Below are 24,940 nucleotides of genomic sequence, written 5' to 3' on the forward strand. Positions count from 1 at the left end.
CATGGATCCACTGCTCCTGGAGGCCATTTTTTCCCTTTTGTTACCCTGGTTGTTTTTACCATTGTTGTCATTATTATCGTTGTTATTGATGCCGTTGTTGATGGATAGGACAGAGAGAAATGGAGAGAGGAAGGGACGACAGAGAGGAAGATAAAAAGACAGACACCTGCAGACCTGCTTTACCGCCTGTGAAGTGACTCCCCTGCAGGTGGCGGGGGGGGGGGGGTCTTGAACTGGGATCCTTAAGCAGGTCCTTGCACTTTGCGTCACGTGCGTTTAACCCACTGCGCTACCGTCTGACCCCCAGAACAGCTTTTTATTTAAGATAAAAGATATATATATATATTTGATAGAGACAGAAATTGGGAGGGAAGGGAAGATAGAATGATGGAAAAGGACAGAGCAAAAGAGACCCCTGTAGCTCTGCTTGAGCATTCTTGAAGCTTCTCTTCTGCAGGTGGGGAAGTAGTTTCTTTACCAGACTGTCACTGTAGATGAATCAGTGATGCCAGCTCGAATTGGAGTCAAGACAAATATCCCAGGGAGACGTGAGATTTAAATACATATTGTAAGGGACTAAGGAAACAGCATAATGCTTATGCAAAAAAACAAAAACACAAAAAAACTCATGCTGGAGGCTCAGAGATCCCAGATTCAGTTTCTAGTACCAACCTATTCCAGAGCTGAGCAGTGCTCTAGTCTTTCTCTCCATGTCTTTCTCTCTATAGCTCTCTCTTATTAAAACAAAATAGAACATATATATATATATACATATATATATTTAAATACACATTGAAAGAAGGATTTGACATATGCATATGGAGATACTACACTGAAACTTCTATGATAATCATTACTGTATTGCACAGGTTTGATTTTTTTCCTAAGAATTCCAATATTATATACATTTTCCCCACTTTATTGGGATAGGGGCAGGATTTATGGTTTACAATATAGCCATTGACACATAGGCATAACTCTCATCTCAGAATAGGTGTCTGTAAGACACATCTCTTCCCCAGTTTAGGCCTTTTGTCAGCATCATACAGCAGGGCGCAGGGCCCCTCCACCTGCCAGACACCACACCCAGTCCAAGTTTCACCTTATGTTTCCCCTCAATGTTCTTGCCTCCCAGACTTTACCTAGGAGCCTGGTCCTGTGGAATTTACCCTTCTTTTTCTGTCTTATTTTATATATTTCCTATCATGAGATAATGAATGTCACACACAATCAAGCACAGGGTTGTTTGCCATTTGCTGTTTTTATTTTGCTATTAGCTTGTTAATCCTAACATGCAAATAATCAAAAAGAAACATACATATGACTTAGAGTGGAAATTATTCTAGCAAAGGAACGTTTTACTGGGTCCCCTATGTAAACTCTTAATACCAAACAACTGCTTTGAAGACATATGGCTTCATACCTGTTGTCTTTGTCATTCAAAAAATCATCATTTTCAAAATTTGCCACAAACTTTTCAGCTGTCCAATCTGGTTGAAGACAGAAGGTCTCCTAGCATTTTTTGTTTGTTTTCTTTCTAACATTTTAAGTTGGGGTTTAGAAATTTAAAACTCCGTTGATTTCCATGGTGCCTACAAAAAAGCTTTACACATCACTTAATAGGAGGAGATGGTAGAAAAGCTGAAACTTATAAATGATGCATGATGTTTGCTGTGTGTGTGTGTGTGTGTGTGTGTGTGTGCACTTGTGATGAAATAGGCCTGCTTTTCATCTTTTATTATTATTTCTTTTTCGTGAAATGTTTACAAAACATTTTCCCTCCAAAGTTAAAATTCATGGAAGTAATAAGCACCAAGGAGAAATGAATACTATTGAGAACTCTTACATCAAAAACCATAACCACAAAGTGTTGCTCCCAGACACACCTCTCTGCGGACCAAATTTGTGGATCTCAGTTAATGGCAATTTCAATGGCCATACGTAGACAGTCGTACATGTCAGCTGGCACGCTGCTTTGAGTCAGGCGGTTGCCGTCCAAGCGCAAATGCTTGATCTTGGAGTAGGATAATGGGCCTAGGATCTTACAGAAGCTCCTTACATCAAACTCTGGAAACGAAAGGATGGGAAACATTTTAATCTTTTTGTCTTAGTATACATGCCTGAAATAACCATGGGGTGGGGCAGACCTTTCAATACGTGATATCTTTAGTATAACTTTTTACCCCATTAAAAAAAAAAAAGTAACTTATTTTAACGTGTTTTGTTGATTACTTGATATGAGAGTTATTATTATTATTTTTCTTGGAGTAGCCAGACCTCCTGTATTTGTAATTTCACTACTCTTGGTGAAGTTCTTGGTTCAGATAAAGACAGGCAGAGGGAGGGGACAGAGATAAAGAAATAGAGACAGAGAGAATCACAACACAGGGACTTGCACTGGGGCTAGTACCAGTCTTATGTTTGTGCCAGGACTTAAACCCAGTCATCTTCACTGCTGGGTGAGATTGACACTGGCTTATCGTTAGTGCTTTGTCTTCAGACTACTAAAGCAATGTATCAGGCCACCAAACCAGAGGCTTGGTCCCAGATCCTTGTGCATTATGCCACCACCTGGCCCTTACTTTTTCTTCCCTTCTCTTCCCTTCCCTTCCCTTCCCTTCCCTTCCCTTCCCTTCCCTTCCCTTCCCTTCCCTTCCCTTCCCTTCCCTTCCCTTCCCTCCCCTCCCCTCCCCTCCCCTCCCCTCCCCTCCCCTCCCCTCCCCTCCCCTTCCCTTCCCTTCTCTTCCCCTTCTTTCCCCTCCCCTTCCCTCTCCTTTCCTTTCTTTTCCCTTCCCTTCCCTTCACTCCCAGAACACTGTTCAGGTCAAGCTTATGATGTTATTGGGAGTCAGGCTGTAGCACAGTGGGTTAAATGCACGTGGCACAAAGCGCAAGGACTGGAGAAAGGATCCCAGTTCGAATCCCCAGCTCCCCACCTGCAGGGGAGTTGCTTCCCAGGCGGTGAAGCAGGTCTGCAGGTGTCTGTCTTTCTCTCCCCCTCTCCGTCTCCCCCTCCTCTCAATTTCTCTCTGTCCTATCCAATAACAATGACATCAATAATAACTACAACAAGAAAACAAGGGCAACAAAAGGGAATAAATAAATATTTGAAAAATAAATAAATATTTGATAAATAAATACATACATACACGTGTCCTTCATGATGTTACCAGGGATGATGACTCAGGCATGAAAGGATTTTTCATGGCCATGATGCTATCTTCCCATCTTTGTTATTATCTTTCTACCCCTGCCATTTGCCTGATGAACAACTTTATAACATTTCATCTTATATCCTTGTTAGAAATAATATCTACATTATATGCTGTTATAGGAAGTTTGTGTTATTTAAGCTATATACAATAATTTCTAGGACATAATATATACTTAATAATGATTAGTGTCCTTTTAATCTCTCTATTAAAACTGCCTTATATTAAGATGGACTGGAATTAAACTAGTCTTTAAAGATACAGGAGGTCAGGCAGTGGTGGACCTGATTGGGCACACACATGTGAAAGGACCCAAGTTCAAGCCCCTGCTCCCCACTTGTCGGGAGGGAAACTTGACAAGCAATGAAGCAGGTCTGCAGGTATCTCGCTCCCTCTCTATTTCCACATTCTCTCTCAACTTCTCTCAGTTCCATCAAATTAAAAGAACCAAAAAAAAAAAAAAAAAGTGAGGAGAGAGAAAAATGCAAAGCAGACAAAAAAAAAAAAAAAAACACCAAGGAATAATTTTAGCTATATACATCCTGATACTGGAAAACTTTAAGGCTCGCTCTCTCTATCTCTCTCTCCGTCTGTGTGTGTGTCTCTGTCTCTCTTCCTCTCTCAGGGTTATTGCTGGGCCTCTGTGCCAGTTGCTAGCACTACAAACCCATTACTCCTAACAACCATTTATCACTTTCTTTCCCCTCATTTTATTTGATAAGACAGTGAGATTGAGAGGAGAGTGGGCTATGGAGGAGAGAATGTTACACACCTGCAGACCTGCGTTACCTCTTGTAAAGTATCCCCCTGCAGGTGGGGCTGGAACCCGGATCCTTGCCCTTACAGTATTGTCACATAGTCAATTTTCCTCTGGAAGGTCAACTTTATAATGTGAGATAAACAAACATTCCAGATACAAAGTATAACATGTGACATTTCAGAGCTGACTTGTCACAATGACCTTCTTCCTGAGAACACTCCCAGTTGTAGCGGGAGCAACATACAACTGATACAGAAGCCCAAAGGCTCCTATGAATATGACATACAGTGGTTCTGGGGCCACAAGGATCTGGGTTCAGGCCCCTGGTCCAAACCTGTAGGGGGAAAGCTTCATAAGTGGTAAAACAGGGCTTTTGGTGTTTCTTTGTCTCTCTCTTCCCCTCTCCATCCACCCCTCAGAATTTCTCTCTGCCTCTATCCAATACTACATAAATAAAAATAAAACTTTAAAAGGACAGATATTTTCTAATACCAACATCAATCGATGTCTATATCCACTATAACGTGGAAACCAGACTTTCTTTTTAATTTTTTTAAATTATCTTTAATTTGTTTATTGGATAGAGACAGCCAGAAATTGAGAGGGGGCAGGGAGATAGAGAGGGAGAAAGAGAGACACCTGCAACACTGCTCCACTGATTGCAAAACTTTCCCCTCTGCAGGTTGGGTCTAGGGGCTTGAACCTGGGTCCTTGTGCTTTGTAACATGTGCAGTCAAACAGGTCTACCACCACCTGGCCCCGGGAACCAGACTTCCATATTATTAATGTGCTCGATTCAGTAGATCATCTTGCAGATCTGATTACTTCATATTTGAATCAGTTTTTTCTTCACATTTGATTTTCCACTTACAATTTTTATTTATGACTCATAGGCTTTTTCTTGACCAAACTCTGTTCAAAAATGTGGGGAGGGGCTGGGCAGGGGTACACCCCATGCCCACACCTTTAGAGGACCATGTTCAAACTCCTAGCCCCTATTTGCAGAGGGGAAGCTTCACAAGCTATAAAATAGTGTCTCAGGTATCTCTCTATCTCATTCAGTCTCCCCCCTCATTCATTTTCTCTCTTCCCTATCAAATAGAAGAAAGGGGGTGAGAGATAAAATAAAATGGATTCTGGGAGTGGTGGTTTTGTTGTATGGGCACCAAGCTCCAACACTGACCCCCCCCCATGGCATCATTATCACAAAATAAAAATAAGAGGAGGGGTAGTAGTGATTGTCAATTGCCTATCTGCAACTGCTATTTAAACAAAAAAATTGCCCCAGGAGACAGGAGGGAAGAAACAAGTCTATTAACTGTCCAGGTGGATCAAGACAAGCCCCCATTCAGAAAGCAGCAAACTCATGAAGCAGTGGGCCACATCCAAGAAAAGGGGATCTGTTTCTGTTAGATATTGCTTCACACTGCCATATTCCTCTCCCCTGTAATCTTCCTCATAGTCCTCATAAGATCACTGAAGATCATACACACCATAACACATATGACAGAGACAAGTAAGCATGCCATGTCAGCTGCTCAAGGAATGTGGAGGAAGCTTTGAAACTTTGTAGCTGTGTCTCTTCTGGTCTTGTCTCCCAATTCTGTCAATCATAGATGCAGGACACAAATATAAACCATGCAGGTTTATAACATCCATACCAAGAGATAGCACAAGATGGCTGATTAGTCTAGAATGGTGAACTTGAAGAAATTGGGACTGAAATGCTAAAATCTCTCTCTTAAAAAAAATAGATGTATTTATTAATAAGCGAGCATTGAATTCATGGCGTCATGCTTGAGAGTCTAGCACCTTACCTAGCCATTGTGCTACCTCCTAGGTACTTCATGTTATAATCTTAATGTTTTCTTATCTGGACAAAGAAAGATCAGATCTTAGGTATATACCTGAGTTACATTTTTTCTTTTATTTTGTTGACATGTTCATTATTTAAAATAAAAATGGAGCCAAAGGTAGTATTTGTATTGTACACCCTGGGGATTAAAAAAAAAAAACAAACTCTCTGGAAATAGGGCCCACAAAGTGGCTCACTTGTATAGTGTGCAGCTTTGCCCTGTGTGACCCAGGCTTGATTCTGACCCCCAGTACAATGTAGTCTCTTTTCACCTTCTCCCTCTCTGTGTCTATAAAAAGAAGAGATAAAGAAAGAAGAAAGACAATGGAAAAGAGACATGAAAGGAAGGAAGGAAGGGAGAGAGGGATGAAGGAAAGAGGTGGAGAGGAAAGGGAGAGAAGGAAGAATATAAAGTAGGGTGGAAGGGAAGGGAAGGCAGGAAAGGAGGGAGCAAGAAAGGGGAAAAAAAAAAGCAAGCAAGCAATAGAGAGCAAGAGTGAGCTGTGGGAATATAATCAAATACAGACACAGTTTCCTACTTACTTTCAATCTCATTGACCTCCAGATAATAGTTTTCAAGGTTTTCATTGACCGTGGGTACACTCTTCAGCTTATTGTAGGAGAGATCCAGCTCCAGCAGAGATGATATATTGAAAGAATTCCCTTGTATTCCACCATCTGCCAGCTCGTTGTGAGATAAGCGAAGGTACTGCAGTCCATTGAAACGCTTGAAATACTCTTCTGGGATGCTGCTGATCTTATTGTTGTCTAAATAGAGAGTGAGAAGAGAGGCTGGGAGGCCAGAAGGAAGCTTGCTTATTTGGTTGAAGCTCAAGTCTAAGTACTCCAGTGACTTCAGACCTTTAAACGCCGAGGAAACATCCTCCTCTTTGAGCTGGTTGTGTTGAAGATTGACGAAGGTCAAGTTGACCAGCCCATCAAAGGAGCCCAGCTTCCTGATCTTGTTATGTGTCAACTGCAGGTCCTGCAGAGACTTGGGGAGGGGCCCCACTGACTCTGTCAGATTGTTGTGGTTTATGTGTAGTTTCTTCAGCTGCTTGAGTTTCGAAAAGACTCTCCCTTTGATCTTGGAGTTCTCCAGGAGATTGTAGTCTAGGATGAGCCACTGCAGATCGGTGACGTTTTCAAAGGCCTTCTCGTCAATATGGTCAATCTGGTTGTTGCGAAGGTAAAGGTACTTGATCCCAGCAGGTATCATGGGCAAGCTTTTGAGTTTCAGCTCGTCACAGTACATAGCGGTCGGATAGCTTTGAGGGCAGTTACATTCTGGTGCGCAGTTGGGGGATGAGTAACCATAAATGGCCAGAGGAGAATCGTAGTCATAGTACTGGCCACTGGCACCACTGATGAATGCCAGCAGGAGAGCAAACACACCTGGCTGCATTTTTGGCAAGTATCTCAGAATCCTAAATAAAGTGGAAACATTCATGGTGAGAGGAGAAACTTGGTTTGTGCTGTGAAACACCTTATTAAACAGATAGCTGATTGTACAGCGCGATGTGTTCAATGTTTACGTTTCTTTACTGATTTTATTTTATTTTTGTTTCCTGCTAGCTTTTTTTTTTTTTTTTTACCAGAGCACTGCTCACTTCTGGCTAATGGCAGTCCTGGGGATTGAACCAGGGACCTTGGAATCTCAGGTTTGAATGTATTTTTTTAAAAAATATTTTTATTTATTTATTAATGAGAAAGAAAGGAGGAGAGAGAGATAGAACCAGACATCACTCTGGTACATGTGCTGCTGGGGATTGAACTCGGGACCTCCTGCTTGAGAATCCAATGCTTTATCCATTGTGCCACCTCCTGGACCACTGGATGTATTTTTGCATAACCATTATGCTCTCCAGTCAATCTTTTCTTTCTTTCTGATTTTTTTAAGAGCTCCAATATTTCCCATCTGTTGTTTACATTAGTGACTTGTAGTTTTAATTTTTCCTTTCTTTTTTTTTAGTGATTTAATGATGATTCACAAGGGTGTAAGTTAACAGGGGTACAATTCCATACAATTCCCACCACCGAAGTTCCGTATCCCATCCTGTCCATTGGAAGCTTCCTTATTTTTATCCATCTAGGAGTATGGACCAAAGTTATTTTTTATTAAAAAATAATAATTTTATTAGAGGATGGTTTATAGTACATCGTGTTACTGCCCAGCCCCTCTGCTTTCTTCTAATTATTTCTTTTTTAAATTTATTTATAAAATGGAAACATTGACAAGACCATAGGTTAAGAGGTGTACATTTTTTTATGGGATGCAGAAGTGGAAGGTCTGGCTTCTGTAATAATTGCTTCTCTGCTAGGTATGGACATTGGCAGGTGGATCCAGACCCCCATCCTATTTCTGTCTGTCCCTAGGGCTCTAGGGAGGTGGAGTTCCAGGACATACTGGTGAGGTTGTCTACCCAGGGAAGTCAAGATGGCATCATTCCCTCATGTTTGGGAATAACTCTCTGCCCTGATCCAGCTTTCTAGGCCTATTCTCAACTCTGACACCATCTTTCCAGACAATACTTTCAGCCCCACCTGCATGTTAGCTATCAGGCTCAGGAAAAAATTACTAACGTCACAGGGCCCTTGCAATATATCTATATCTGCTCTAGTCTTACTTGTAGGTCCCTGATTATTAAACAAATTGTCCTGCTTTATACTTTTTCTTTTTATCGGTCACTGGTTTAAGTGCAGTTATGACACATAGGTACAACCCCTCCCTTCCCCATAATAGACACTAGCTCCTCATGCCTCCCTCGCCATCATAGGCCAGGGCCGCAGTGTTGCTTTCTGCCATACCTCCCCCTCCTTCCCCAGAGTCCTCTGCTTTGGTACAACACACCACAAACAGTCCAAAGTTTCACCTTGTGTTTTCAAACCTGACTGTCCTTCAGTTCTTGTTTTTCCCTGACTTAAAGTTCATCTGTGAGTGAGATCATTTGGTACTGGTACTTCATAGTGATGTGAGGATAAAAGTTTGGAGTTGTAAAGTGTAGTGTGGAGCATGTTTCAGATTAAGACTTCATCCAAATGCGCCCCCTTCTGGGAGTCAGACTGAACTGCTACAGTCAGCCTCTGAAGTTCTTCAGCAACTAAATGCCTTTCTGCAGGAAGTTTCTGGGTGGTGATCCTTTCCCTCCATTTTAGAACACTGAGCCTCCTTTACAATGAAAGGGAATGAAGGGTAAGGGCAGTTATAAATTGAATCTGTTCCCCGGCCATTTCACAATCATTAAAATATTTCACTAAGAAGTTCTTTTCTGGGAAGAAGGGCAAATCTGTGGTGATTCTTGCATAAAGAAAAGTGAGTGTATACATTCCTTTAAAAACATCTGGCTGTTGCTGGTTTTTAGAAGAAGAAGATTGTGTGTGTGTGTGTGTGTGTGTGTGTGTGCCTGTGTATGCATTTTGAACTATTTGTTTGACATTCCAATCATACATCCTAACCATTGCAGGACTGTCCTTAAAATCTTAAATTAATATTTTGTATTCCTGGGATGGATCTTTGCACAACACTCCCACCTTCCATCCACCCAGTGTTTATTAAATAGGGAAGTGTCATGTCACAAATCATAAAATATTTAAATTTAGGAAGGATCCAACTGGTAGAAAAATATGTTCTAAGTGTTTGTTCAATCAAAGATGCTCCTTGCCTACAAAATCTCTACCTTGTAAACCCCCAAGTCCAAGAAGGTCTGGTTGATTTTACCTAAAGGTTAGTGCTTACACGGAACGAAAGTTGAGTAGAGGTGCCTATTGGGGAATGTCTTATTTCATGGTGGTGTTAGAAACTGCAGAAGAAAGGGGAGCATGAAGACTGAAAATTGAGAAGGATTTCTAACTGTGCTCTAATATGATCATCATCCAAGAATGAGGCTCAATAATGTACTTGCCACTTGCTTGAGGAAAAAATTACTGAGCAGGAAATCATTGTGAAGTAAGAGCTTCCTTCCAATAGACAGGGTAAAATATCTTTTTCTTGCAAAATAATGGTGCAGACTTTTGAATGTAGGCAGTTTGGGGTGAGTTTCTGAGTACCGGTCACTTAAGCTTTTTTTTTTTTCACTTTCACTTGGGTAAGTGAATAAGTTACTTTCTTGTAGCAGATGAAACACTGAAAAATGTTTTAGAAGTGAGGGTTGACACAGTATAGCATACAGCTAGATCCTCAGCATATTAATGCCTTAGATTGTGATGGGGTCACTTAATTTATTTGAAAGAACTTAGCCATGAAGACAATTACAGAGTGCTTATTTAATTAATTACAAGACCCTTTAAAAGGCATCATATGTAAATACTATGTAGCATCATCTGTTTAATCTATAAACTTCTACTTTGTTTTATATTGACCTTACACAAAAATAATGGCTCAAATAGGAGTTCTGAGTAATAATAATTATAATAAAAAAAAGCTACCACACTTCTTGATATAGGCTAAACAAGGACCCTGGATTCAGAGAGTTTACAACCAAATAATGATTCCTCTGTGAAGCAAAAGTACATATTTAGTTTTGTCTTAGTCTTTCTAGATCCCTGTGACTATGGAGAAAAAAAAAAAGACTCATTTCCAAAAGCAAGTCATGTTCTTCAGAATGTCTTTAAACATGGTCCTTAAGAAATATGCCCCTCCAAAACCAATCTTTAAAGCTAACAAAATGAATAATCTATGAGTTTCTGTCCTCCAGCATACACTGATAGCAAAATGCTCATAAAGTATAACAGAGTATCACAATATAATTATGAACTGTCTGAAATACTGATTGAAATGCCCTTGCTTTGCTCCAAACCTAGGTTCTCACAATAATATCATATATAACTAACTAGCATAGCAATCTGTTTTAATAGCTACACTATTTCAACAGGGTGCAGTTTGAACATTTTCTCATTTCACTTATTCGACTTATGATAACTCCCTTTGCCAAGCAATACTGTATTAAAAAATTATCTCACACTCATAAATCACAGCAAGCAGATGAAACCAAGTCTAAAAGTAAATGTTCAAAACTGTGGATTTTTCTGTGGACTAGCAACTGGCAAAGTTGTTCTGGACATTTTTTTTTTCCTTTTCTTTCTTTCTGTTCTTGTTACCATAAACACTGTCCCAAACGGTCAGCATCCCCAGTGCTAGCTACAGTGAAAACAGTACTTACCTTGCTGTCTTGACACAGTTCTCGTTAATTCTTAAAGCAGATGTTCTGTGGACAAGACTCCACCAATATATGCTGTAAACTCTGTCAGGACGAAACTGGCTGCCAGATTTTTGGTGATACAAGAGCTGAAGGGGGGGGGGGGGGGGAGACCCAGCCCAGTCACGCCAGTCTCTGAATAGAGTTATGTCACTCTAGAGATCTTGTGGTGTGGCATGTGAAGACGCTGTTTTCTAACCAAGTGCAGGTGGACATGGGACGCAGAAACAGCCCCATCCACCCCCGTGCAATAGGCTGAAGATAACGCGCTCAGATAATTCACATACCACAGCTTTGAACCAAGGCTTGAAACAACAGCTAGAAATGGGGCTTCTACGGTGAAGACAGTGGTTGCAAAGCACTTTACAGTGAATTGTGATTCCTTTAGCCAACTAGCATGCTCATTCATCTCAAGGTCTTGCACACCAATTGTGCAAATAATTTTGGGGAAATACTAATGAAGAAACAGGCCAATTGGATCTCTCCTCCTCCCTTGACCCCCACCCTCATATCCCATGGCTCTGGGAGTCTGTGGTATTTGATTTGAAATGACTTAATTTTAGGTCTTAAATGTAAACTTAGTCTTAGCTTCTAAACATGAAAGAAGTAACAGCAAGCATGTTCTGATGCAGATGGTAAGTAATAGGGTCTCTAGTCCAGCGTCGTATGTTAAAGGGACTCATTTCATACTGTTCAGGTCTGGAACCAATCAGCACAGACCTGCCTGTTTCTTATTTTGTGGACTGAGTTTAGGAATTCACTCAAACCCTCACTGGAGGATTGTATTCTGTAGCTTAGTGCCAAAAACCATAAACCAACATGAAAATATGTATACCCAAATGATCACAAGGCAATAATCTTTCATTCTCTCACTACAGGTTGGCAATAGGCAGTGTACGATCTGCCAAAGGCCTTATCTAACTAGGACTTTCATTTGAGGAACTGTTCTATTGTCAGGCCCTCCTTCATGCCTATAGGAGACAAAAATCCACTCAATGTCTTATCTATTACATTGCATGACTCTAGGAACTATATTTCCTGGGTAATTCTCCACCAAGGGTTTCATTTCGTCAGGATTATAAGAACTTTTAGAAGGACATATGTATACATTGCTCCATTGTAAGAGTTCCTGTAAAATGATGAATTCATATTTTAGTTTTAAAGTTCATGGGATGATTTAAGGAGTAAATAAGTACCATTCTTCATCATGACTAATTCATGTCATTGAAAATACACAAGAATAATGCCTGGTACTTCTTTTAGAATTGACAAAAAAAAAAAAACAGCCAAAGATAATATGAATTAAAGTAGCTCATGAAAGTGCATGGTGGTTCATAAGCACATTATTTTGTTATTTTAAGTAAAATTTTATAGAGAGGCTTCATTTTTATAATAAAATAATAAAATAGCAGCAGAATAAGGAAGATAACAGACTATTACATATAATTAGATTACTTATTTAATGCAACAAGATTTTAAGTAACTCTCAGCTCTGAGTCTGAGTGTGTTGAGTTCTATAACCTTTTCAATTGTTTATTTATTATTATTTTCTTTCTTTATTTGCTACAGACAGCCAGAAATCAAAATGGAAGGGGGAGATAGAGAGGAAGAGAGACACTTACAGCACTGGTTCATCACTTTCAAAGCTTTCTCCCTGCAGGTGGGGCTGGGGGCTGGAACCCTGGTCCTTATGTATTGTAATATGTGCACTCACCCAGGTGAACCACTGCCCAACCCCTATAGTCTTAAACATTGTTAGAAAAAATTCCAATTATCTTCTATATATTTTTTCTTTATGAGATGGACATACTGTGGTAACTGTAATTGATTTTGAATGCATTATATAACTCTTAGCTCATTTTGAAATTGATATTGTCAACACACACTTAAAAAAAAATCTTAAAAAGTGGGGGTTGGGTGGTGGCGTGTGGGACTATGTGTAAGCTTGGTAGAGCTTAGGGAAAACTCCCCCCATCCCTGGATGGAGGTCTGGAAAAGACACCCTCTTGTTAGCCTCTCTCACAGAGATGAGCAAAGGGGAAAAACAGTCTCTCAGATTCAGTTCTCCCTTATCAGACTCTCAAGCCCACAGAGATCTCACTGCTTCTCCCCACTAACTGCAGGCCACATGGCTGCCTGTTTTAAGGTTCACTCAAAGTTCACACAGTCACCCAGAGTTCACACAATCACCTCATTTTTAGAACACACTCCATCATACACCTCAAACCCCAGACAAGAGAAACTCCAAACTCTATTTCCTTATGGCTTTTGATATCTATCAAGCCTTGTTTATCTTCTCTCTATCTCACCCTGCTGGTTTAACCCCTATGTTTCTCTCAAATACCTTTGGACAATTAAGTTGCTTGCATCATGGAGAATAATTGTCTTGACTTTTATGTATTGCATCAATTCTTATCGTACCAGCCCCCTACCATCGGGGCAAGCTGACCTTTAAGAAACCTGTAATTTCTGATGTATTTGAAAAATGTTCTTTGTCTGAGACCCTATTTAAACCCAAGCCTACCTTTCAATAAATGAGAGTGTTCCAATTTTCCCTGGTGTCTCTTGCCTATATCATTGAGTCTCTTGAACTAGCGAGGGAGAACCAGTAAGCTTACCTTTGTGACTGAGAGTTACCCTGTGTAAGTGCCAGCAGTGGCGCACCTGGCTGAGTGCACATGTTATGATGTGCAAGGACCTGGGTTCAAGCCCCCAGTTCCCACCTGCAGGGGGAAAGCTTTGCAAGTGGTGAAGCAGAGCTGTGGGTGTCTCTCTGAATCCCTCCCTCTCTACTCCCCCCCCCATTCTTCTCAATTTCGGGCTGCTTCTATCCAATAAGTAGATATAATAAAAAATAAAAAAGTAAAAATAAAAGAAAAAATTAAAAAGCAGTGTCTGGGAAATGTGGCTTGTTGGTAGGACAGAAGACTCACATGTTTGAAGTCCTGGCTTCAATCCCTAGCACCATATATGTCAAAATACTATTCTTGTCTCTTCTTACTCTTTCTCATACACAATAAATCAATAGATAGGCAAATAAATACCATCAGTTCTATCAAACTGGTAACTGCATATCTTGAGGTCCATTTATTGGGTACATTAGAAAGAAATAAACCAAACATGTATTTTTAATTTTGTTATCTTCATCTTTTTGATAGAGAGAGCCAGAAATAGAGAGGGTAGGGGGAGATAGGGAGAGACAATGAGAGACAGCTGCAGCTCTGCTTCACAGCGCATGAAGCTTCCCTGATGCAGGTGGGGACTGGGGGTTCAAACTTGGGAACTTGGTTCCTTTTGCATTGTAACAAGTGCAGTCAACCAGGTGAACCACCATCCAACCCCTGAAAGACATGTCTGTAGGACACTTTATTCTGTTCTTTATTTTCAGGATTTGACAGTGATCAAACTTTTTTCATTTTAAAGTCTAGTAAGTGGGAGTCGGCCAGTAGCACTGCAGTTAAGTGCAGGCAGCACAAAACACAAGGGCCGGCTCAAGAATCCCAGTTCAATCCCCCAGCTCTCCACCTGCAGGGAAGTCGCTTCACAGGCAGTGAAGCAGGTCTGCAGGTGTCTAATCTCTCTCTCCCCTCTCCGTCTTCCCCTCCTCTCTCCATTTCTCTCTGTCCTATCCAACAACAATGACCTCGATAACAACAACAATAATAACTACAACAATAAAACAAGGGCAATAAAAGGAAATACATAAATATTTCTTTAAAAAAGAAAGATTACTAAAAAAAAATAATAAAAATCTTTTTAAAAAGCGTTAAGAAAGTAACTATGCTACCGTAGAAGTTTTAGTGTCTTCATGTTTAAACTGGAAGGGGAGCTTGCAGGAAAACAGACCATCTGTGTGATGCCATCAGAGTTGGGCTTTGCAGCCTTGGTGATTAATGGCCAAAAATGCCTTCTGACTTAGAGCTGTGATGAGCTGTTTTTCAAATAGCCATAGGACTGCAGAGTTGAACTGAATCTCAGAGAACATTTAATTGATGAGTGCTATTAAGCACATTCTTTAAATTTTAGTTCTGGTTCTTCTTGTCATGTAAAGAGCTAAAACTCATATGCTACCAGCACCCTATTATATAGATGATCTTACAATGTTGTTAGCTTTTCTTTGATGTATGGAAGGTCTTTTAAATCATGACATGTGTCCATGTAGTGAATCATCTGAAAGCTAGAACGTGATGTAGTACAGAGCCTGACTCTTCTTTCCTTCTCCCATATGGAAGAGACATTTTATTGCAAAGCTATGAGCTAGCTAGCTAGCCCTCTCACCTCTCACCCCCACCTTTTTATTTATTTATTTATTATTTTTTTTGGTATATGATAAAGTATTAGTATCTGTTAAGCTAAGAGGTGTATAGCTTTGCTTTATCTTTCCATTGCTTATTTCCAAAGTAATATTTTGATTTTTCTATGAAAGTACAAATCATTTTCATATAACAGGAATATAATGAATTATTATCCCTGCGTGTATATATGTCGGTAAAAAATTGGGTATCATTTTTTTTTTCCACTCCAGATTGCTGTAGTATTCAAGAGGCTCAAACCATAGGTGGAAGAAAAGCTAATAACCATGCAGTTACACTACTGTGAGGCAACTCTGACAGAGGACAGAGCAAGAGAATAGGCTTCTCAGAGAACACCAACACCGAAAACTAATCCTGGTCGTTAGATGAAACATTTCCTTTAAGAGGTGGAAATCAAGATGGAGCTTTACAGTAATAGATGAACTGTGGTTATCCAAGGGGAGAATATTCACACAAGACTAGACAGAGGGAAACATTTTTAAAGGTGCTACCACTTTGGGAACTTTGTTGGCTTTCTGTGTCTGACCTATAGATCTCTACCCCGTTTTAAAATGAGTTCTCATTTTGATAAAACAGAAAGAGAAGGATGAGTATGGGATGATCCCGCTCATAGACAGAAGTTGGGAAATAATAAAACACAAAACAGAACTTGGACCGGATCTTATGTATTGCACCAAAGTTAAAGGGGGTGGGGGTGGGGGTTCAGGTCCTGGAACATAAAGGCGGAAGAGGACCTGGGGGGTGGTGAGAACTGTTACACATGCACCAACTGCTGTATTTTACTGTTGACTGTAAACCATTAGTCCCCCCAATAAAGGGGGAAAATGAGTTCTCATTTCTCTGCAAGGTCAGAGCACATTATTTTTCAAGGAGGTAAACTATTCAAAGGCCTTATTGTAAATGACACAGAAGATTAAACGTGATTTCGGCTTAGTCTGTTTACAAATGCACACTTTCCTAGGAGTCTAGTAGATATATCTTATCAAACTATAAAATTCTGAAAGCCTAAATAATCTTAAAGTGTGTTCTCTAGCTTCAAAGCCATGTGGCATACTTTTAAAAATGACATAATGTTGACTCATTAAAAAGTAGGTTTCATTAAAAACACACTGGCTTATAAGTATTCATTATTCTAGTGCTGAAAGTCTAGGTCCTGAAATGTAATATGTAGCTTATATTCCAAATACCCTTCCTCTATTACATCTGCAACAAAATGACTGACCTGTAAGATTAAGCAGATTGGACACTTCCAGATGATACGTATTTTCCAGGGTTGCATGATTTCCCTAAGCTTCACAAGGGCATTTCATTAAATAGCCCTAGGGTTTTAAAATACATGCTGCATTTGACATTCATAAACCACAGAGATGGCTTTATGATAATTATTTCAGTATTGAAAAATGAGTGTAATTCTAAAGTTCCTTTTGGCAGAATACACACACACACACACACACACACACACACATATACACACACACTCAAACTAGGTATTCACCTTTTTGGTAACAGTATATTTTGTACAAAGTCTATAAGAATTGGGAGAACCCAGGAGAATACTTTAGCTGTTTGAATGTCAATAAAAAAATAAATTATATATATATAAACATATATATATATATATTTTTTTTTTGGATACTCACCCCAAGCTATTATATTCTGGCCCCTACTGAGTTTCCTCCTTTGCTCATCAATGAAATTACCTCAATGTCTATAAAAGTCTCGCTATGGGTTGTAGAAGGTGGGAGGTCTGGCTTCTGTAATTGTTTCCCAGCTGAACATGGGCATTGACTGGTCAGTCCATACTCCCAGTCTGCCTCTGTGTTTCCCTAGTAGGGTGGCCGGCATCCTGATGGGTCCATGCTCCCAGAGGGATAGAGAATGGGAAAGCTAGTGGGGAGGGGACGGCATATAGAGATTGGGTGGCTGGAATTGTGTGGAGTTGTACCCCCCATCCTATGATTTTGTTAATGTCTCCTTGCTTAAATAAATTTTTTTAAAAAGCTGATAAGTTAGAAAACTATTACCTTAACACCAATAAAAGGAGATTTATCTTAAAAAAAAAAAAAAGTCTCGCTATGGTTTCCAGTAAGAAAATGGGGTAGATACATTCTTGTAACATGGCAATAATTTGTTGATTTATTTATTTTTTTAAATTTTAAGTCATTATTTTTCCAGGTGCTTTATTTAAAATTTGCCGTAACGCAAATTTTAAAAGATGTCAATGAATTCCAATGCTGGCTCTTAATGTAAACCATTCAAGAACTTTTAGAATATATAAATTTCCAATAAATTTCCTAAAGGTACTGATTAAATAAGTGTGAAACTTAGGAATCTACACTTGAAACAATCGTTGAAAGAGACTATGATAATCATGGAGATATAGTTAAGTGTGCTGAGAAGTGGCACACTGGATAAAGCATTAGACTCTCAAGCTTGAGGTCCTGAGTTCATTCCCTAGCAGCACATGTACCAGAGTGATATCTGGTTCTTTGTCTGCTCTTATCTTTCTCATTAATAAATAAAAAGATTAAAGAGAGCGAGTGAGATAGTTCCTTTTTTTTTTTTTTTTTTTTTTTTTGCCACCAGGATTATGACTGAGACCATTCCTAGTGGTTATTTCCCCCTCCCTCCCTTTCCTTCCTTCCATGACTCAAACTAGTTATTCACCTTTTGGGTAACAGTGTCTTTTGTACAAAGTCTCTATTTAAGAATTGGGAGTTCACTTTCTAACAAAGTCCCATAACCTAGATATACACCAGTTTCTGTGAGAGAGACCTTATGTTCACATGTACCCATAAACTACTGCAAAATATATACCTGAAAGCAGAAGTACACTAGAGTTTGCAGTGAGTACCTCCCTAACACTTCCTCTCCACTATTCCAAGCTTGGGATCCATGATTGCTCAACAAATTGTTTGGCTTCGTATGTTAACTCTCTTTTCAATCACCAGGTTCCAGATGCCACCAGGATGCTGGCCAGGCTTCCCTGGATTGAAGACCCCACCAATGTGTCCTGGAAGCTCAGCTTCCCCAGAGACACACCCTACTAGGGAAAGAGAGAGGCAGACTGGGGTTATGGACTGACCAGTCAACGCCCATGTTCAGTGGGGAAGCAATTACAGAAGCCAGACCTTCTACCTTCTGCAACCCTCAACGACCCTGGGCCCATGCTCCCAGAGGGATAGAGAATGGGAAAGCTATCAGGGGAGGGGGTGGGATATGGACACTGGGTGGTGGGAATTGTGTGGAATTGTACCCCTCCTACCTTATGTTTTTGTTCATTAATCCTTTCTTAAATAAAAAATTAAAAAAAAAAAAGAATTGGGAGAACCCAGGAGAGTACTTTAGCTGTTAGAATGTCAATAAAAAAAAAAAAAATCAAAACTTAAAAATAAAACTACTTATGGAATGGGGGAAAATAGTTCACTTGGATAGTATGTTGCTTTGTTAGGTACTTGGTCCAGGATCTGAGCCTGGCCCACAATGTACTGAAGAAGTTTATGCTCTAATTTCTCTCTCTCTCTCTTCCTCCAGGGTTATCACTGGGGCTTTGGGGGACCATTTTTTCTCATTTTATTAAATAGGACAGAGAAAAATTGAGAGAGAAGGGGAAGGTAGAAAGAGGTAGACACCAGCAGGTGTACTTCATTGCTTGTGAAGCAACCTCCCTGCAGGTGGGGAGGCAGGGGCTTGAACCTGGGTCTTTGCATAGGTTCTTGTGCTTTGTACTATTTGTGCTTAGCCATATGTCCCACTGCCTGTCCTCCCCTACTTTCTCTATGTCACTGTCTCTCTCTTTGTCTCCCTTCTTTGCCTCTATCAAAATTAAATTAAAATATCTGCTATAGAGCCTTGGTAATTTAGAGTCATTCTTCAAATACATACTGTCTTGAGTGTCTTTTCCTTCCATTTCTTATATTGTGGAAACCTTGGAATTTTAATAGTGTTTCTATTCTGACTTAATTTGCGGCCCCCCTCCCCACACGCACGTTTGAACTACTTTCAAGAAAAGGTGGTATTTAGAATGGAGGAAGAGCTATTTAGAGTTCAAAGAAATCACATCTTGATTATACTTAAGGGCTACAAACCTTACCTCTTTTTTTTCCCCAAGTACTATCAACAAAATGTTCATTATAGAAGCATTCCTTAGGCCATAGTGGATATAAGCAGGGGGTATATAAAGGTTAATAAAAATTGAAGCAGTGCAATGGAGAGTGGTGTGCCCTTCCTTTACTTTCTTATTCTGCTGGATCCTCCTCTGTGTGGACAATATATGGACTGAATATGTGTGCATACACCACAGATAAATATACCTTGTGTTAATCTTTGATGATAGATACAGAGAAGACAGAGGCAGAGAGAGAGGGTAGAAGACACCCCAGCTTCCTTCAACATTGGCTTCCGTCCAACCTGAGTCTCTTACCAGGCAAAGGAGCTCACTATCCAGATGTCTTATTTGGCCAGCCCAACACATGACTTTAAATATATTCATGGTGGGGAGTCTGATGGTAACGCAGCAGGTTTAGCGCAGGTGGCACAAAGCACAAGGACCAGCATAAGGATCCAGCTCTCCACCTGCAGGGCATGTCACTTCACAAGTGGTGAAGCAGATCTGCAGGTGTCTTTCTCTCCCCCTCTCTGTCTTCCCCTCCTTTCTACATTTCTCTCTGTCCTATTCGGCAACAACAATATCAATAACTACAATAATAATAACCACAACAATGATAAAAACAACAAGGGCTACAAAATAGTAAAATGAATAAATAAATGAAATGAAATAGAACAAAAAAAAAGAAAATATATTCATGGTGATGATTATAGAACAAAGGTTGATGTTTGCATTAATTAACCACAGAAATCATCAAAGGCAAAATGGCTATGTCCTTGGAAGCAGTCTGGCGATGGAGAATGGCAAGGTTTCAAAAATGGTACAGATCTGGGAGCCCGGCAGTGGCGCTTCTGGTTAAGCACAGATATTCCCATGCACAAGGACCCAGGGTCAAGCCCCCACTCCCCATTCAAAGGGGGATTGCTTTCTGAGTGGTGAAGTAGGTCTGCAGGTGTCGCTCATTCTCTCTCACCTCTCTATCTCCGTCCTATCTCAATTTCTCTCTATCCTGTTAAATACAAAATAGAAATAAAAAAAAAATTGGAAAACATGGCCTCCAGGAGCAGTGAATTCGTGGTGCAGGCACCATGCCCACTGACAACCCTGGAGGCAAAAAATAAACACCTTCTGCAGCCCATAATGATCCTGGGTCCATACTCCCAGAGGGATAAAGAATAGGGAAGCTCAGAAGTACACTAGAGTTTGCAGTGAGCACCTCCCTAACACTTCCTCTCCACTATTCTAAGCTTTGGGTCCATGATTGCTCAAGAATTTGTTTGGCTTCGTATGTTAACTCTATTTTCAATCACCAGGTTACAGATGCCATCAGGATGCTGGCCAGGCTTCCCTGGATTGAAGACCCCACCAATGTGTCCTGGAAGCTCAGCTTCCCCAGAGACACACCCTACTAGGGAAAGAGAGAGGCAGACTGGGAGTATGGACCGACCAGTCAACACCCATGTTCAGCGGGGAAGCAATTACAGAAGCCAGACCTTCTACCTTCTGCAACCCTCAACGACCCTGGGTCCATGCTCCTAGAGGGATAGAGAATGGGAAAGCTATCAGGGGAGGGGGTGGGATATGGAGATTGGGTGGTGGGAATTGTGTGGAGTTGTACCCCTCCTACCCTATGATTTTGTTAATTAATCCTTTCTTAAATAAAAAAAATAAAAATAAAAAAAAAGAATAGGGAAGCTATTAAGGGAGGGGATAGGATACGGAGTTCTCGTGGTGGGAATTGTGTGGAAATGTACCCCTCTTATCCTATGGTCTTGAGAATATTTCTATTTTATAAATAAAAATTAAAAATGGTACAGATCCTGCAAATACTCATGGGTAGAAGGACAATATGAATCATAGGATTCATTATTTATTAAATTACATTACCCAAGGCAATGGCATAACTGTTTTTTTTTTCCCAATCTATTTAGATACTCACCCTTTTATCTTACTGAATCTTTAAATTATTTTTCTTTCACTTGATGGGACAGAGAGAAATTGAGAGGGGAGTTGGAGGAAGTGAAAAAGATAGATATCTGCAGTCCTGCTTCACAAGGTATGAAACTCCCACTCTGCAGGTAGATAGGTAGCGAGTGGGTGCTTGAACCTGGGTTCTTGGACATGACAACATGCAAGCTCATCTAGGTATGCCACCTCCCAGTGCCTAGTGCATTTCATTTCATTTCATTTCATTTCATTTCATTTCATTTCATTTCATTTCATTTCATTTCATTTCATTTCATTTCATTTCATTTTTATTGTATCACCCTGCAGTACCAAAGGGGCCTGTGACTCACTGAGGGGTTCCACTATGAGTCAGGGTTATGGTGATCACAGAAATAAACACAGCCTGGCAGACAGTTCTGCCTCCTTCTGGTTGCCCAGTCTAGGGTACAGACTGCATCCCTTCTGGGAAGAACAGCCCACCTAGCCACAAGCAAACCCCTCCCTGTTTTATAAGTTTCTCCAAAACCTATTCCCAGAAAAGACATTACCCAGATAGAAAATACAGTCATTATCATTTTATTTTCCCTGGCTTTGAAGAGAAATAGTCAGTTCATAATTTGGCTGTGTGAGAGCTGAATTATCCTAATAAACGCCCCATCATGGCACCTTCCTGCACTCCATAATGGTACTGGTTCCATACTTCCAGAGGGAGAAAAAATAAGAAAGCCTGTCTACAGCCCTACCACCCTGAACACGCCCAGTCTCCTCTGATCTCAGAAGAACAGGAAAGCCTCCAATGGACGGAATGTACATACCTCTTTTTGGTTGGGTGTTATGGAGTCCTTGTGGTATAACCCCAGGAGAGGAATTACTGGATCATATGGAAGGTCCATGTCTAGCCTTGTGAGAGTTCTCCAGACTGCTCTCCACAGAAGCTGGATCAATTTACATTCCCACCAGCAATGCAAAAGGATTGCTCTGTCCCCACAGCCTCTCCAACATTTGTTGCTACTGTCCTTTTTGATGTATGCCATTCTTAACAGGAGTGAGGTGGTATCTCAATGTTGTCTTAATTTGCATTTCTCTGACAATCAGTGACCTGGAGCAGTTTTTCATATGTTTGTTAGCCTTTTGGATCTCCTCTGAAGAGACTGTTTTGTTCATATCCTCTGCCCATTTTTGGATGGGGTCATTTGCTTTTTTTGTTGCTAAGTTTACTGAGCTCTTTGTATATTTTGGTGATTAGTTTCTTGTCTGATGTCTGGCATGTGAAGATCTTCTCCCATTCTGTGAGGGGTCTCTTTGTTAGTTTAATAGTTTCTTTGGATGTGCAGAAGCATTTCAATTTGATGTAGTCCCATTGGTTTGTTTCTGCTTTAGTCTTCCTTGCAATTGGGTTTGTTTCATCAAAGATGTCCTTGAGGTTTAGGTGGGAAAGTGTTTTACCAATGTTTTCCTCTAAGTATTTGATTGTTTCTGGTCTGACATCCAGGTCCTTGATCCATTTGGAGTTGATTTTTGTTTCTGGTGAGATAAAGTGGTTCAGTTTCATTCTTCTGCATGTTTCAACCCAGTTTTCCCAGCACCATTTATTGAAGAGAGCCTCCTTCTTCCATTTAATACTCTAGGCCCCCTTATCAAAGATTAGATGTCCATAAGTGTGGGAATTTATTTCTGGACTTTCATTTCTGTTCCACTGGTCTGTGTGCCTATTTTTGTTCCAGTACCATGCAGTTTGGATGATGATGGCTTTATAATATAGTGTAAGGTCTGGGAGTGTAATGCCTCCATTTCTGTTTATTTTCCTCAAGATGGTTTTGGCAATTCTAGGTGTTTTCAGGTTCCAGATAAATGATTGTAGTTTTTGTTCTATTCACTTAAGGAAGCTTGGTGGAACTTTGATGGGTATTGCATTAAATTTGTATATGGCTCTGGGGAGAATATTCATTTTGATAATATTTATTCTTCCAATCCATGAGCATGGGATGTTTTTCGATTTCTTGGTATCAGTTTCTATTTCCTTGAGTAGCGACTCATAGTTTTCAGTATACAAGTCTTTCACTTCTTTGATCAACTTTGTTCCTAGGTATTTTATTGATTTTGCTGAAACAGTAAATGGGAGTCATTTCTGGATGTCTTCTTCTTCAGATTTAGTGTTTGCATAAAGAAATGCCACTGATTTTTGTACATTGATTTTGTAGCCTGACACCTTGCTTTATTGCCTAATAACTTCCAGTAGTTTTCTGTTGGATTCTTTAGGTTTTTCTAGGTATACTATCATATCATCTGCAAATAGTGAGAGCTTGACTTCTTCCCTTCCAATCTGTATTCCTTTGATTTCTTTCACTTGCCTGATTGCTATGGCAATACTATGTTGAAGAGTAATGGTGACAGAGGACAGCCCTGTTAAGTCCCTGATCTGAGGGGGAATGCTTTCAGTTTCTGTCCATTGTGTATGATGTTGGCTGTAGGTTTGCTATATATGTATTCCACTATCTTGAGGAATTTCCCACCTATTCCCATTTTTTGTAGAGTTTTGAGCATGAATCGGTGTTGAATTTTGTCAAAGGCTTTCTCTGCATCTATTGAGATAATCATGTGGTTTTTGGCTTTGCTTTTATTGATGTGGTGAATGACATTGATTGACTTATGGATGTTGAACCAGCCTTGCATTCCTGGGATGAATCCCACTTGGTCGTGATGAACAATTTTTTTTTTTTTTTGATATGCTGCTGTATCTGGTTGGCCAAGATCTTGTTTAATATTTCGGCATCTATGTTCAACAGAGATATTGGTCTGTAGTTTTCCTTTTTTGTTGTGTCCCTATCAGCTTTTGGTATCAGGGTTATGTTGGCTTCATAGAAGGTGGGAGTATTCCTGTTTCTTCAGTCTTATGGAAAAGCTTAAGAAGTATGGGTACTAACTGTTTCCTGAAAGTTTTGTAAAATTCGTTTGTGATGCCATCTGGTCCAGGACTTTTGTTGTTGGGGAGGTTCTTAATAACGGTTTCAATTTCTTTGTCTGTGATTGGTGCATTTAGATTTTGTAGTTCTTCTTGGTTCAGTTTTGGAAGGGCATATGTTTCTAGGAATTGTTCCATTTCTTCCAGATTCTCTAGCTTGGTGGCATATAGTTTTTTATAGAAGTTTCGCAGGATTCTCTGGATTTCTGTGGTGTCAGTTGTGATGTCTCCTCCATCGTTTACAATTCTATTAATTTGAGTCTTCTCTCTTTTTTGTTTGGTGAGTCTGGCTAGGGGTTTCTGAATTTTGTTTAATCTTTCAAAGAACCAACATTTGGCTTCACTGATCTTTTGTATGGTTCTTTTATTTTCGATGTTGTTTATTTCTGCTCTAATTTTAGTGATTTCTGTCCTTCTGGTTGTTTTAGGGTTCCTTTGTTCCTCTTCCTCTAAGTCCTTGAGGTGTGCAGTAAGGTCGTTCATTTGAGCTTTTTCTTGGTGTTTAATATGTGATTGTATGGCTATAAGTTTCCCTCTCAATACTGCTTTAGCTGTGTCCCAAATATTTTGATAGTTTGTGTCTTCATT

The 24,940-nt window shown here is 40.0% G+C and overlaps 1 protein-coding gene across 2 annotated transcripts; it reads right to left on the reverse strand.

Moving 5' to 3' along the window:
- Positions 1–1,242: 1,242 nt before the first annotated feature.
- On the reverse strand, positions 1,243–11,280 carry LUM (lumican). 2 transcript variants are annotated; one of them, XM_060195516.1, is made up of 4 exons: positions 10,987–11,280; positions 8,789–8,996; positions 6,371–7,254; positions 1,243–2,067 (listed from the first exon to the last, which is right to left on the reverse strand). In XM_060195516.1, the coding sequence occupies exons 2-4, from the start codon at positions 8,791–8,793 to the stop codon at positions 1,913–1,915; spliced, it is 1,044 nt and encodes a 347-aa protein (XP_060051499.1). In that variant the 5' UTR covers positions 8,794–8,996; positions 10,987–11,280; the 3' UTR covers positions 1,243–1,912. The 2 variants fall into 2 exon arrangements, with proteins under 2 accessions (XP_060051499.1, XP_007524306.1); XM_007524244.3 differs by lacking the exon at positions 8,789–8,996 and having other exon boundaries at positions 10,987–11,275.
- Between the last annotated feature and the right edge of the window lie 13,660 nt (positions 11,281–24,940).

Source organism: Erinaceus europaeus, chromosome 7, assembly GCF_950295315.1.
Source record: "Erinaceus europaeus chromosome 7, mEriEur2.1, whole genome shotgun sequence".
NCBI lineage: Eukaryota > Metazoa > Chordata > Mammalia > Eulipotyphla > Erinaceidae > Erinaceus > Erinaceus europaeus.